We start from the raw sequence: 14,259 nt of genomic DNA, 5'->3' as shown, positions 1-14,259 counted from the left end.
TTCCCTCTCTCTTTTTCTCCCTCTCTTTCTTTCTCCTTTTCAGACTGCTTCAGCCTTGCGACACTATGTCATTCTAAAATTAAATTGAAATTTTTAGTGAAAGCATTTGCATTATTTAAAATTTTCGGTTTGAAACCCTATATCAAGACAAGTAATTAGAATTTTCAGACCAGAGACAGTTGCATGCAGTTGTCTGCATGGGTTTTCCAAAAAGTCCATTTAAAGCTTGATGTACAATATTGATTCTTCATGGTGTCTTCATAGTTTTGTTACTTACAAATACGTATTTGCTGATTTAATGTTCTCTATCGTTAGCATTCCCAGTTTAGTATATGACAATAATGGGTCTGGTTTGTATTGTAAGAGGTATTCTATTAGGTAAGAGGCAAGGTAATAGAAAAGCTGAACATTTTTTTTTTTCCACTTGTAGCCTCTCTCCAGATTTAACTGAATACAGAATTTTCCCATTTGGACAAAGTTACTTTTTTCCTTTATTAATAGTTTATCCGATTACCCACATTGTCGTGCTTCCTGGTATATTCCTTTACCCACCACTGTGTCCTTGTGTACTCAAGTTGTCCTTTCCCTTTGTAAAATTTTGCTATGGAACAGTAATAATACGTTTTTCACTGATTTACCAGTTACTGCATTCTCTTTAATAGGTTGTTCCTGTTTTGGTACATCTTCTCTCAGCTATCAGCAGTGTCCGACTTTACATACCAAAAGACCTGAGGCCTGTTGACAACAGGCAAAGTGTGTTAAAATCTATACAAGTAAGTTCCACTAGGCTGTGTAAGCTCTCGGCTCTGACTAGCGAGGTGCTTTTGAACCCAGGACAACTTGTTCTAAAGAAATTTGTCTAATGCTTGTGTCACATCCTCAGCCTTATTCTTAAAAGGGGTTGGAAGCCATGATGTATGTCAGTTGTTTCTCCTTCTCAGCAATCATTTTAAACTGATTTTGAAAACTGCTGAAAGATCGTGTAACAAACTTACGCTACTGCCTTCTGTGTCCGTATAGTTGTGCCAGCTGATTTGTAAAAGTATCGTTTTACTGTTACTGATCTTGCCAAAAATTTTTTTTTTTTTTTTTTTTTCCTTTTAGGAAGTACAGAAACGATTTCCTGATGGAGTACCATTACTTGACCCTATTGATGACATGGGCATCAAAGATCAAGGACTGAAAAAAGTAATCCAAAAAGTAGAGGCATTTGAGCACAGGATGTATTCACATCCTGTTCACAATGATCCCAACTTGGAAACTGTATACAAACTTTGTGAAAAAAAAGCACAGGTAAAAATACAAAACAAAACACAGTATCTGTATTTAGCTGAAGATGGAGACACTACTAGTCCCCTTCTTACTTGTTTTTCTTTTTATTTGCAAAGCCCAAATAATACTTTTTAAATTAGTAAGCCCTAAATCCTTTTTAAATACAGTAAAATTATTGAATCTCAGTAATAAACTGGCTGAGTCAGTGATATGCCCTTGATTGATACAGACAGGAAATACATCTGAAAAGAAGACTGATCAGGGATTAGAAGGTTACAGAGATGCCAGTAGACTCTTTGACACTGAATAGACATAGCACAATACAGTGTAGGTACAGTCTTCACAGGTAATTGATCATTTTTAATGTGCTTGTGCAGAGCTAAGTTGAATTGATGGGGCTTATTAGCTTGGGGAGTGTACCATGTAAATCAGTGTGCTGCTGACTCCCAGCCTGGAAGCAATACACTTTTATTTATTTTGTATGGAGTCGTACCCTGCTAGACTGAAACTGGTTGTGCACAAAGGCAGCTCTTGTGCTTCAGTGCTGCTCCAGCAAACAGGGTCTCCAGGAGTCGCTTCAGAGAAGTGAGGTGGTTCTGGTATGGGCAGCACAAAGTGGCGTGCGGTAAGACCTGATGGACCAAGCAGGCATCTGCAAGGGTGTCTGCACTGTACACCCTGCTGTCGGGTTGTTAACAGTGACTGATAAACTACAAGATGCTGGAGGAGCTCTACTAGCAGGAAATTATGCCTTTGGGTTACATTTGATTGAATAGTTGGTTAGCTGAGACTTAGTGCAGGTCTCAGAAGATGAGCACTCATTTCTCAACCAAAGATCTCTTCTGTGGTTTTCTGGTGTGGGCTGGTTGGGTTTTTTCCCCCGCTCTGGGTAAATAGCTTAACTTCCCAAACTTGCCAGAGTTTACTGTGGGTAAATGGAGCTAATTTTTTTTCTTTCTTTTTTTTTTTTTTTTTTTTAAATTTTGTTTAAAACCTTCTTCTTGGAGTCTATGTTAACTAGTATGTCCATATACTGTTGTTCTGAGGCCTTTATGTAAGTTTAAACTGTTTTTAAAACAGTTGCATTTGTTAAACAAGAAACATGTGGCTTCTCTCCTTCTGACCCCCTAGATTGCTATGGATATTAGAGCAGCAAAGCGAGAACTGAAGAAAGCCAGAACTGTCTTACAAATGGATGAACTCAAATGCCGCAAGCGTGTTTTGAGAAGGCTGGGGTTTGCCACGTCTTCAGATGTCATTGAGATGAAAGGACGAGTTGCTTGTGAAATCAGCAGGTAATTGGTTTCTGTGCAAAGTGGTCATTGTCATGAATGCATGCTTTATTGTCATGGCTGTAATTAGTATATCATGTTTATATTTTAAAGTTCTGAGACCATTAGAAGAAAGATTCTTCAGAGACTGTGTGGTCTGTGTCATAAAGAGAATATATACTGATTGAAGCAGTAAAGATTGCAACTTTAGGGCAAAATACAATAGATTTTAAAACTAAAATGTGGACATGAAAATGCTAAAACAATGGCTGTTTTTTTACACAGCTTATGTAATTGTGTGTTTTTGTTTACTGTTGTACATTACAGGAGAGGATGGTCTTGGTTTCTATGGTTACACTTCCTAAGGGCTCTTAGTACAGAGTCACTCATAAACAAGGGTGTAATGGTGATTGTCAGCAATTACCAAGTCGCTGAGAAGTTGGAGTACAGCTTAATTGCTTCCATAGGGCTGTTGGACAAATGTATGGAGGTCATGCATTTTATTGCAATACATTTAGTAGGTACATCTGTGTTGAAGCATACTGTAAAGATTGCACGGAAACTCGTGAATCAGACTTTAGTACTTCAGAGCGAAACTTAGATTTTGGTAAATTATGTATTTTTAAAAGTTACAGTGACTGCTGTACTCTTTGCCTTACATGTAGTTTGAAAGATGTTACCTGTATTTGTTCAGTGTCTTAATAACTTTTTTCCCCTGCAAAATCTGGGGAAAGCTGAATCAGAATTTTATCAAATTCCTGACTTTCAGGAGCTGTTTGCTGATAAGTTACACTTTTCTTTGTAAAAAAAAAATCTACCTTTTTCTCCATCCGCTGCACTTGTCTGATAGACTGTAAAAATAAAGGTGTAGCCTTATCAACATTTAATTTTTTTATCCAAATACTGTATTTGGATTTTTCATCCACATCATGCACTTCCTTCAAGTAAATTGAATCAAGCAAGTTTGTTTCTCTTCTCAGTACCTTTGAAATACCCAGTTGAATGTGTTTTGAGCAGCAGCAGTACGAGTTTTAGTCTGTTCATAAGCTGCCTAACTGGTTCTTTTCACTCTCTTGACATCCTGTCTGATAAAAACTGACTAAAGCAACTGTTAATGCTAACTTTTATGAACTATCAGGAGAGATTCTTTCCAGTTCAGTAAGAGCTTTTAGTTTCTTTAAAATACTGTCTCACTCTCTTACTAATTAAGTATCATCCCCCTTAAAAAGCTAATATATCAGTATTTGGTGGTCTGTAAGGAAAAACTAAGAAGCTGTTGTTTCTGATCTACATCCAGTTGCTTCACAAAACAGATTAATAGTACTTCATTTGAAAATTACGTTTCAGTAGGTCTTTTCTCTAAGCTTCCTTCTCTTTCTCTTTACTTTAGTGCTGATGAACTACTCCTGACAGAAATGATGTTTAATGGTCTCTTCAATGACTTATCTGCAGAACAAGCAACTGCACTGCTAAGCTGTTTTGTATTTCAAGAGAATGTGAGTTACTTCTTCTGTTCATGAATTCTATACGTTCCTGTCTACCAACAGTATTGTTTATAATTCAGTTCCAGAAATTGGTCATAAGAGTACGAGCCATTGCACATTTGTTATCCTTTCCTAAGGTGTTTGACATGAACTCCCATTGAACTTCCCAAAAGCATTGCAGCTTCAGTGCTAAAATACCATTTCTCATGAGTGATGTGCCGAAGGTTGCGTAAAATTTCAGTCCTTGTAATGAACCTACAACAGTTTCCTCCTCATGCAATGAAGCAGTGTTAATAGATTCTCAGCATACGTGCTTGTATTTATGTAGGTATGCACGCACACATCCTTATAATTTAAAATATAGAATAACTATTTCAAAAAAGAGGCTTATCAATATCTGCTCCTGCAGTCTGGGGTGAGGGTGCCTTTAATTCTGATTTAACGCCCATGTTACGTTATTTGGTCAGTACCCTTGACCTATTGATGGAAATGGCAGTACTAAATGGAACTGATACCAAAAGAGTGTTAAAAACAGACCATATGTTATTAAAAGCAAACACTTGGGCATTTAATACCAGATGCCATTGTTTTCCTACCTACAAGCTGTGTAAAGATTAGTGTCATCATCAGTGGTAGACAGTAAAAATGAACTTCCATGTAAAATATTAATGCAGGTAACTAGCAAGATGTAGAACTCAGGTTGATGCTAGATGTGGAAAGCACATTAGCAGCAGATGCTAATGAATTACTTTTGTTAGTTGAAGGGATGGCAAGGTGAGTTGTTAGTTAGAATATTGTGGTTCAGGGCCTAAACAGGTAGGAAGGACATAAAAGTGCTGCTGTATTTAAATAGCCATATTTTCGTACATAACCACCGATGTTTACATTCTTAGCATTTGCTTTTTATATTTGTCAGGAAAAGCTTGTTAAAGCAGTAAATGATCAGCGTTTTGGTAGTTCAGAACTATGGAACAGCTACATAGAGGCAATTTTTGAATTATTCAGAAAGGAGATGCTTTTTCCCATACTGTTGGTTTACTGTACAGAAAGATTTCATTTTGTGATTTAGTTTGAGGGATGAGTACTTGGGGAATTCAGTAAATTTTTAGTGTTTGATAACAGTTTTGAGAAGTCATTGGAATAATTTAGGATGGCACCTAGCACACATCGAACTTCTATTTTTGCATTTAATTTGGTATAGAGCAAATGTATGGGAGCGCACCAGCTTATTTAATGTCTTCTTTTTCAGTCCAGTGAAATGCCAAAACTGACAGAGCAGTTGGCCGGACCACTTCGGCAAATGCAGGTAATCTGTCCCTTAGAAACCTGTCTGAGCTCGGGGTTAACATGGGCGAAGTGTAGGAGAACGATCAGTAAGCAGACGGTGAAGACTTGATTTTGGATCATCAGTGAATTCGGCTGGCACCGCATGCGGTTTTGCAGTGTGTCGTAATGGGTTATCTTGTTTGCAAGAAATCCTTATGCTAATTTAGAACATACCTTTAAAAACTCTTACAACCTTGCTTACTACACTGTAAGTGGTTAGTGCAGGCCAACTTAACGTAAACAGTGGCTTACTTTCTGATTCTGAATAATTTCACACTAAAAAGGAAGAGTCACCCTGTATGCAGTACCTAATAATACGCAAGCCTTTCTGTTGGTTAAACACTTCCATCTGTGTAAGCATATTATAAACTTAAATATTTTATTTTAAAGGAATGTGCAAAAAGAATTGCGAAAGTGTCAGCAGAAGCAAAACTGGAAATTGATGAAGAAAATTACTTAAATTCTTTCAGACCCAATCTAATGGATGTTGTGTATACATGGGCAAATGGAGCTAACTTTGCTCACATCTGCAAAATGACTGATGTCTTTGAAGGTACGTTAATCAGTTCTTCTTTAGGAGATGTGAGATGATAATTGCATAACACAGAATGGTAATTCTGAATAACCTTATAATAGATCACAAAATCTATTAACTCAGATGTGATCAGGTGTCTGCATGGCTCAAACTTAAGTGGGAAAAAATGTTTGCTATATATGTTAATTTACAGTTATACTGTTGATAATTTAGGATCTATAGAAGACTTTTTAAAAGGGATATCTCTACATTTTACAAACTTTCTATAAACCTTAGAAATCCTAAGTATTGCAACAAAAGGTAACACCTTTGCTAGTTAAAGGAAAAAATACCATGTTCCAAATGCTTGCCACTAAGCTCTTGCACTTGTCCTCATTACAGTTAAGTGTTTCGTTTACTTGGTAAGTTGAAGGTTCCTCCTGCTGTCTTAGGGACCACAGAAATGAGAGGTGGAAACTTAAGTCTCTGGTTTGGATGGTTCATCACAGCAGCGCAGTGCAGATATCTGAAAAGCCTAAATGTAACCTGTCACCTGGGTTACTTTGGTTCCTGAAACTAAAGTATTAGAAACTGCCCCTTGAGGAAGGATACTTAGTTTTCATTATTTTAAAGGAGGATGACTTAAAGCCCAGGTATTTTCTAAAAAGACAAACCATCTCCCTGAAGATCAAACCAGAATGAAAAACCATCTTCCACCAGCTGTGCTGCAAGTTATGAAGAACAGGAGGATGGACACACCAGTCTTACAAGTCTGTGTAATGACTGATAATTTGAAAACTCCTTTTTGAGGTTGTTACTGTCACCGTTGTCTTGCCTCTCTCAAATGCTGTTTCCTTTTTTGTACATACACGGTTGCAAATGGGAGTCCTTAAAACAAAGGAATTAATGCACTTCTCTAATCCAGTGCATAGACCCAGGAACTTTTTAAAGCAGGCCACTATGAGCAACATGTATCCTGGCAGTCTTTGCCTCTACATGCAGCAGATTCCTCCTATGGCAGTGGATGTCTGAGCCGTACACCTGCTGTAGAGGCACCCCGAGTTAAGGGGAACACACAAGGAGAAGCAGTAGCTGGCGTATGTTTTTATGTTGACTGCTCAGAGTGCACAGGGCGCTGATGTTTTCCATTTACCATATTCAGGCTAGGGCTAGTTGGTCACTGTCCTATTTGGCAGTGCTTACTCCCTCAAAATTAGGTCTTACAGGCCTATTTTGAGCAGTTCAGCTCTTGGGGCAGGGGTTGACGCATGATTCTTCCCTTGACTGTTAATAGGCTGGTTTTCTGTGTGTTGGCCAAAAGAATGAAAGCCCTTCAGACATCCACTGCCAGTTACCCTTACCTTAAATGCAGTGTGGTGTTGGCCCTCGTTAGCCAAGTTGCTGTAGTGATTTCAAAGAAATTAAAAACCAGAATACAAAAAAACACCAACAAACAAGGAGAAACGAGAAACCAAAGCATCCTTATTTTGATCTTAAGTCCAGATTTTCATTTTAGGTATTAGTGCCTCCCATCTTAATTTCTTTCAGTAGAGGTTGTTACAATGAGGGTACTCCTCGGTGGCTCATTAAAGCTCTAAAAGGAGGTGTATTTTCCTCTTGGCCTTCTGGGCAATGTGGAATAGTGATAATGAGTTGCCATTACAGGGAGTTCCAACTTCACTGTTGTGCACCAGTTTTAGTAAGGAGGCAGAAAATTGTCCAGCCATTAGAGTGCCAGAAAGGCTGTGCTCTTCATGAGAGGCTACCGTTCAGTTTTGTGCAGCCATGCAGGCTGACAGGCACCAGCTGAACTTTTCTAGATGCAAATCTCGAGTTGATGGCTTGCTTCTGCTCTCACAAGCCTGAAGATAGATGGTGTTCTGCTGGTTTATTAGTACTGATGGTCAAGTGTCTGAAACCCCTTTTGGGTGCAGGTATGAGCAGTGTGAAAGCTTGTAGTTGTGCTAAGTAAATGGCTTGCCTTTTCAGGTTGCAGCATAAGCCCGAGTGCTCCAAGAGCAAGTGTGCTTGCCACTGATTGGAGCAGTGTTGATTGGCTAATGAAAATGAGTTGTCATTAAACTGAAGTGTGTGTGCTAGGAAGAAACAGAAATTAGAGAAGCTTTTTAAATCTGTGGGGAAGAATAGTATACTGAGCTAAGTATCCGATTAATCAATTGCAGACCGACTGTTTGGTTTTGTGGAAGTAATTATAGACAATAGTAACTTATTCCAAAAATTCAGATTTTCTTCATGCACAAAAAAAGTACGTCTGCAACAACCCCAGCTGTGCTGCCTGTACGTGAGTACTCCCTGGAACAGTTGTGAGGGTTGGCCTTGTGAACAGAGATGAGCAGGGTCTTTGGGAGCTGACCTGGCAGGGCCTGCCACCAGGCAGCGTGGCCACGCTCCGGGGAGCTGCCCGCAGCTCGCTTGCTTGGGCTTGCTGTCCAAGAGGAGGCTATGTATTTTTTTCACCTGATGTCATTGCAGTAGGTTTTACAGACTCACACAAATTGTTCTTACTGTAGAAACTGACATGGCCTACTGCTACCATATGAATGATTTTTAGAAGAGAAGTGTTATTTTACATCTCTTAAGTGCTCACTTTCCCAACAGCTTTGTAGAATGTTCTTTTCATATGGACAGTTTTTCTCCAGATAATATGACTTGTCTAGAGCCAGTATTTCATTGAATAATAGAAAGGTCCCATTTAGTCCAACCCCCCTGCAATGAGCAGGGACATCTTCAACTAGATGAGGTTGCGCAGAGCCCCGTCCAACCTGACCTTGAATGTTCCTGGGGATGGGACATCTACCACCTCTCTGGGCAGCCTGTTCCAGTGTTTCACTACCCTCATTGTAAAAAATTTCATTGTATCTAGTTTGAATTTACCCTCTTTTAGTTTAAAACCATCACCCCTTGTCCTGTCACTCACGCCCTGCTAAAATGTCCCTCCCCACCTTTCCTGCAGGGCCTCTTGAAGTACTGGAAGGCCGCTAGAAGGTCTCCCCGGAGCCTTCTCTTCTCCAGGCTGAACAAACCCAACTCTCTCAGCCTGTCCTCACAGGGGAGGTGCTCCAGCCCCCTGATCATCTTCATGGCCCTCCTCTGGACTTGCTCCCACAGGTCCGTGTCTGTCTTGTGCTGAGGACTGCAGAGCTGGACACAGAGCAGAGCTGAGGGGCAGGGTCACCTCCCTGAACCTGCTGGCTGCACTGCTTTCGATGCAGCCCAGGATGCAACTGGCTTTCTGGGCTGCGAGCGCACATGGCTGGGTCATGTCCAGCTTTTCATCCAGCAGCACCCCCAAGTCCTTCCCCACAGGGCTGCTCTCGATCCCTTCAGCCCATATTTACCCTTTGACAGGTCCTTTGCATAGAATAACGGTGACTGTAGGTGTGAGACGATGCTGGAGGAGCTGACCAAACAGCATGCTGTTTGCATGCTGCTACAACAGCGTAAGCGTTAGGGTCATGGTGAAACCATGACTTCGGTGGAGCTGAGAAGCAAGTTAGAAGAGATGAATGCATCACAGGCTACTGGGTCCTGGGTTGCAGTGCAGGAGCTATGTCAAGGCTGCGCTTGTGTGCATGACTGTAAGCATGCATTGGTGTGGTAGCGTGGCCCATAGGCTCTTGTGTGACACAGGAGTAGTACAGTAGCCTGTCTCTGCCGACTAAAGAACTAAGGGCTATCAGAAAAATAAACAAACCCTCACCCCAAAACTTATGTGTGGTGGTTCTTGAGGCAGGAAACTTGTGAATCCCCAAACCTGCATGGGTTTTGAGGGAAGTCTTAACAAGTACCTGAAAGAAAAATCCACTAGGAATTACTGAACAGCCCAGAAGGTCCTCTGACTAGATGTTAGTTACAGACTGTGAAGGTAGAAGAAAACAGTAACGGGACAAGCACTTGGAGATAGCATCAAGGAAATGCCTGATGGAGAAATTCACTGTTAAACAGAAACCAGGCTTAAGATACATGGCTGTTCTTGTCCTTGGCTCCAGATAAATTGAACAGGGTTGGAGAAGGAACTATTGCTTTGGTCCAAAGGGGGCTCAAGCAACTGAATTATTCAGTGATGTGTTGTGGCAGGGGTTACAAACTCTTCCCTCACTCGTTTTATACAGGTAGCATAATTCGTTGCATGAGAAGGCTAGAGGAATTGCTTCGGCAGATGTGCCAGGCTGCAAAAGCCATTGGAAACACGGAGTTGGAAAATAAGTTCGCAGAGGGTATGTATTTCACTTCCCCAGTGTAAGAGGTAATCCTGGAAAGCATCTGAAAGGAAAGTGGGGGGGTGGGGGGTGCAGCACAGGTAGGGCAGGGCCTGGGTGAATGATTTGGTAATGTAAGTTTCTGGTATTGACTTCATGGTAAACAGCATAATTGTTCACTTCCCAGGTAATATCTGTGTTACAAAGTTTGACTAAAAGAGGCGTAGTGGTGAAGGCACAGGGACAGTTCAACCGAGTTTGTGACTGAAAATGCATGTACAATGACTTCCCTTTCAGACCTCTAACACCTTCTCTACTGCAAAGCATTTGGTGCCTGTAACCATTCTTCACAGAGCAGCTGTGTCAGTTATGACTGCTGGATACTAATACAGTTTTCCTTTTTAATAGGGATTACAAAAATCAAGAGAGATATTGTGTTTGCTGCCAGCCTTTACCTGTAACAGAGGGCGTCTTCTAAGAACAGTACTAGATTCACATTATGGAACAAGTTCATCAGCTTCACATGCCACTTCCATCTTAAGTCATTACGTCTTTTAATGGTGTGTACTTAAACCATAGTTGTTTCAACAAGGCATGTACAAACAGCAGTGTATGTAATATAACTGTTACTATGTTTTCAATAAAAATTTACAGTTTGAATAGCTTTTTTCTTTTAAGCAAGAGCTTGAACCAACAGAAATTTGAAGTTTAGATAGACAGTAACTGTGGTAGATGTTACTATATACAGATAGAGTGAGCATCCAAGAGCAGCAGCAGTCCCTTAAAGGCATTTACTTATATTACATAGTTAGACTTGTGAAACTTTTCATTTCAGAGAGCAAGACAAGTGAGGTGGGTCATTCTTCATGCTTGATGATTGCTGCCAAAGTGATTTCCATTTGTTGGAGTCTCGTGTAGGGTTGTATGCGAATCTTCTTTGGGTTGAAATGTACATCCTCTCACTTTGAAGAAGTCAGACACGTACACAACCTAAGTGAACAAAATTAGCATTAAGCTCCTGCACTTGCAGGTCTTTGAAACAATGGGTAAATGCTTTTGCAGAAGGTAAACTCCACAATCAAAACTAATAAAAAACATTTTAAAACTTCAGAAAATTGCTAGGAAGCCTCATGTAAAATTCTGGCATCTGTATTTGAATAGCTTTTGCTCCAGCTATTACCCCCCTTCCCACTGGCCACTTAGGCACTGATGGTTTAAGCCATAGTCAAGGCCTGTGTGCTAACGAACTGCTCTAACTGCCTTATCGGGCACAGCTTCCTTACCATAGCCGTGGTTTGAACAACTCTAAATGAAGGACCAAGACACGCTTGCTGAGGGCCCAGAATAGGAGAGCTTGTGCTTTAGCTGAGGAAGGGGCTTCAACAGTCAGTAACTGTTATTCTCTGGAGTGTCACTCTCGCTTGCATTTCTTTAAAAGGTGGTTGAACCTAGCTTGGATTCCTCTCCTTGGCAAGGTTCACAGCAGCTCCCTCTCAAATACGTCTCACCCACAGCTCCAGCAGCTGTATGGCCAACTCTATCAACATTACCCTTTCCTGCGTTTGTCTGCACATACCACCTCACTTCCTTCACAGCTACCAACTACGGGACAGGTGCCTCGGTCCAGTTCTGCAGCTTGCTTCTCCTCGCTGCCCACTCCACCAAGTCATGCACACTAGCAGACGTGCTGGGTACAGTGCTGCATGAAGTGCAATAAATTAGAAGCCTTCTCTCACGATCCCCTCCCTTCCTACGTCACCTCTTCCCCTTCCACTGCAAACCTGAGAACTGTTCCACACCGAGGGCTGGCTGGTGACCCAGCACACTGCTTCAGCTGCACGCCAGGCGAGTTTCAGCTTCCACTTACCGCTGAGTTCACTCAACTCCCTTTAGTGCTCCATGTGCAGTTACTGGCCCAGCATGTTCTTGCCTAGCTTTCTGTTTCTGGAGGTGTTCTTTCAGTTCTTTCAGATAAGGGTTTGATTTGGGATTTTTTATTTTTTAAAATGATTTCCTCACTTTTCAACTCCATTCACTGTAATGCCACCTATTCTACTCACTCTTATATTACCCAGCATCTCCAAGATACCCTCTCAGTCACCCAACACCCTTCGCTAAACTTGGTTTTCCTAATAAAAGCACCCTCAGCTCTTCAGTCCCTGATGTTTCTCGGTCCATGCACTCCTTCTCTTAGAAAATGGGATTGTACGAAAATGAGGGGTAGGATTCTGTTTTAATCAACATGCAGCCATTTATTTCATAACAGCTAATGCAGCATGTAGGGCTTCCCAGAGCTGCCTCAAGATTTGCAACAATTAAAGCTTTGTCTTGAACCCATACCCTTCTGACTTTCAGCTGAGAAACCATTTATCTTGGACACGGTTCTTCCCCATGAGCCTCAGTTCTTGGTTACTGAATTCTTCAGTATGACCTCAATTACTCATGTGTTTAAACCAGAAGTCTCTCTGATGTGCGCTTTCCCACGGGTGCATCAACTGTGGCACACTGGTGACAGCACAACTGCTGCCACTACGTCAGCCAGCCCTGCAGCTCCAATGTTAGCTGATTCTCTGTTCCTTGGGATAGCTTTTCACTCATCAGTACAGCGAGGCTTCACATGCTGGTTGTTGTGAACACCCCTTTAGCACTCAAAATGCAGACAAGGAATGGAGAAGGGTTTTAGTTTCCCCATCAGACTGAAAAAAACAGGCTGTATAAGCTGGCAGAAGCAGGCACTTTCATGCTGTCCTTATTCTTAAACGCCTTTTTTTTTCCCCTGCCCTGCTTACCTCCTACACAGTTCTCCCCTGCTTTTTACTTGAGATTTAGAATTTGTCTGGAAGCAAAGGTTATATAGGCATGGTTATATAGACGCCCACACAGTTTTGCAGTTGACCACTTCCATCTCGCTTGTTTGAAAAGCTCTTGGGCAGGGACAATTTCATGTTGTCTAGTGGCTACAACAGCCACTGACCAGGCCCAGAGTCTGCCTCGCTCCCCAAAGTACTATTGCTACACCCAGTCTGAGGATTTGTTTCTTCTCTCCAGCAATTTTCAAAGCATTGGGAAGACAGGCCTGCTTTCCTCTGAACAGAGCCTGCAATTCTAAGGTGCTGTTTATAAAAGCAGTGTTTACACACACACACACATATCCCCCCCCACCCCTCAGGAATTACTTACAATGAGCACAGCTACCACTGCTCCCTGAATGAGTCCTGTTAAAACATCACTCCAATGATGCTTGTAATCAGAAACACGTGAGAGACCCACATAGATAGATGTAGCAACGAGACCAAATTGCAGAGTAGGACGTACAAGCCTTGCCCAGTCTCCTTTCATTCTGGCCTGAAGGTAAAGCTAAAAGGAAAAGAAAAAGGCGTTAACAAAATGCAGGAAGCACGGAAGCTGTAAACATGTAACATTGTGTTGGGTCTGCTCAAAGAGTGGAGTTGAAATTAGTGTTCAGAGACATGATAATGTCCACAAACGTTCCAAGAGCTATACTCTCACAGGTAGGCTAGGGCAGAGTTTGATAGCCAGTGTTGGTCATCATGTTTTACACAAAACTACGTAACACAATCATACAGGTACTTACTGCATTTGTACCAACATGACAAATTTTCAGGATAAAGGTACTGGTAATACCAGAGCCACTGAAGGCTTAGAAAGAATCTCTTGGAAGTCAAACCAGAATTTTACTCCTGCATTAACTACAGGTAAGTCTTATTAAAAAAAAAAAAAAAAAAAAAAAAGGCAGCTGTCAAACCACCCAAATTTACAGTCCTCCAAATAAAGGGGGTCCCATCTTGCTCTGAGCAGGAAGACCATCAATATGTATGTTTATATACACTGTACATAGAGCTGACGAGTTCTGAACTTTATTCTCAATTCCAGTCAACTTTGGTATTACCAGCTTCTAGCATAACATCCCAGCTGTAGCTATGCGTCAGAACTAACTTGATGCAATGTCTGAGGATCACGTTCCTCAGTTGCCACTGCTGTATTTCACTGGGCTCCATCCTCTTCCTAGTCCTTTTTAGCTGCATATTCACCATGTGACCACTCTGGCAAGCAAGTGGGTATGTGTAGTTCCCATGCTTTTTCTCTCCCCTCAGCTCTGTGTCGTGTATATCTGTGCTTTTGATGTGTTCTCAAATTCACAGTATTTAGCT

The 14,259-nt window shown here is 41.3% G+C and overlaps 2 protein-coding genes across 2 annotated transcripts in view; one reads left to right on the top strand and one right to left on the bottom strand.

Moving 5' to 3' along the window:
• The window catches only part of MTREX (Mtr4 exosome RNA helicase), a 26,824-nt gene extending 16,117 nt beyond the window's left edge, over nucleotides 1-10,707 (top strand). Inside the window, exons 15-22 of the mRNA XM_086480121.1 lie at nucleotides 663-773; nucleotides 1,105-1,293; nucleotides 2,404-2,567; nucleotides 3,934-4,039; nucleotides 5,277-5,333; nucleotides 5,744-5,906; nucleotides 10,001-10,105; nucleotides 10,496-10,707. Of these exons, the coding sequence (XP_086336247.1) occupies nucleotides 663-773; nucleotides 1,105-1,293; nucleotides 2,404-2,567; nucleotides 3,934-4,039; nucleotides 5,277-5,333; nucleotides 5,744-5,906; nucleotides 10,001-10,105; nucleotides 10,496-10,548 (948 nt within the window). The 3' untranslated portion in view covers nucleotides 10,549-10,707. The remainder of the gene's footprint in view (nucleotides 1-662; nucleotides 774-1,104; nucleotides 1,294-2,403; nucleotides 2,568-3,933; nucleotides 4,040-5,276; nucleotides 5,334-5,743; nucleotides 5,907-10,000; nucleotides 10,106-10,495) is intronic.
• Nucleotides 10,708-10,951: 244 nt separating this feature from the next.
• The window catches only part of PLPP1 (phospholipid phosphatase 1), a 40,253-nt gene continuing 36,945 nt past the window's right edge, over nucleotides 10,952-14,259 (bottom strand). The window contains exons 5-6 of the mRNA XM_009950571.2: nucleotides 13,268-13,444; nucleotides 10,952-11,077 (exon numbers count right to left, since the gene is read on the bottom strand). Of these exons, the coding sequence (XP_009948873.2) occupies nucleotides 10,952-11,077; nucleotides 13,268-13,444 (303 nt within the window). The remainder of the gene's footprint in view (nucleotides 11,078-13,267; nucleotides 13,445-14,259) is intronic.

The sequence above is a fragment of the Leptosomus discolor genome, chromosome Z (genome assembly GCF_034619465.1).
Source record: "Leptosomus discolor isolate bLepDis1 chromosome Z, bLepDis1.hap2, whole genome shotgun sequence".
NCBI classification, from domain to species: Eukaryota; Metazoa; Chordata; class Aves; order Leptosomiformes; family Leptosomidae; genus Leptosomus; species Leptosomus discolor.
This window is presented reverse-complemented; position numbering and strand designations above follow the sequence as displayed.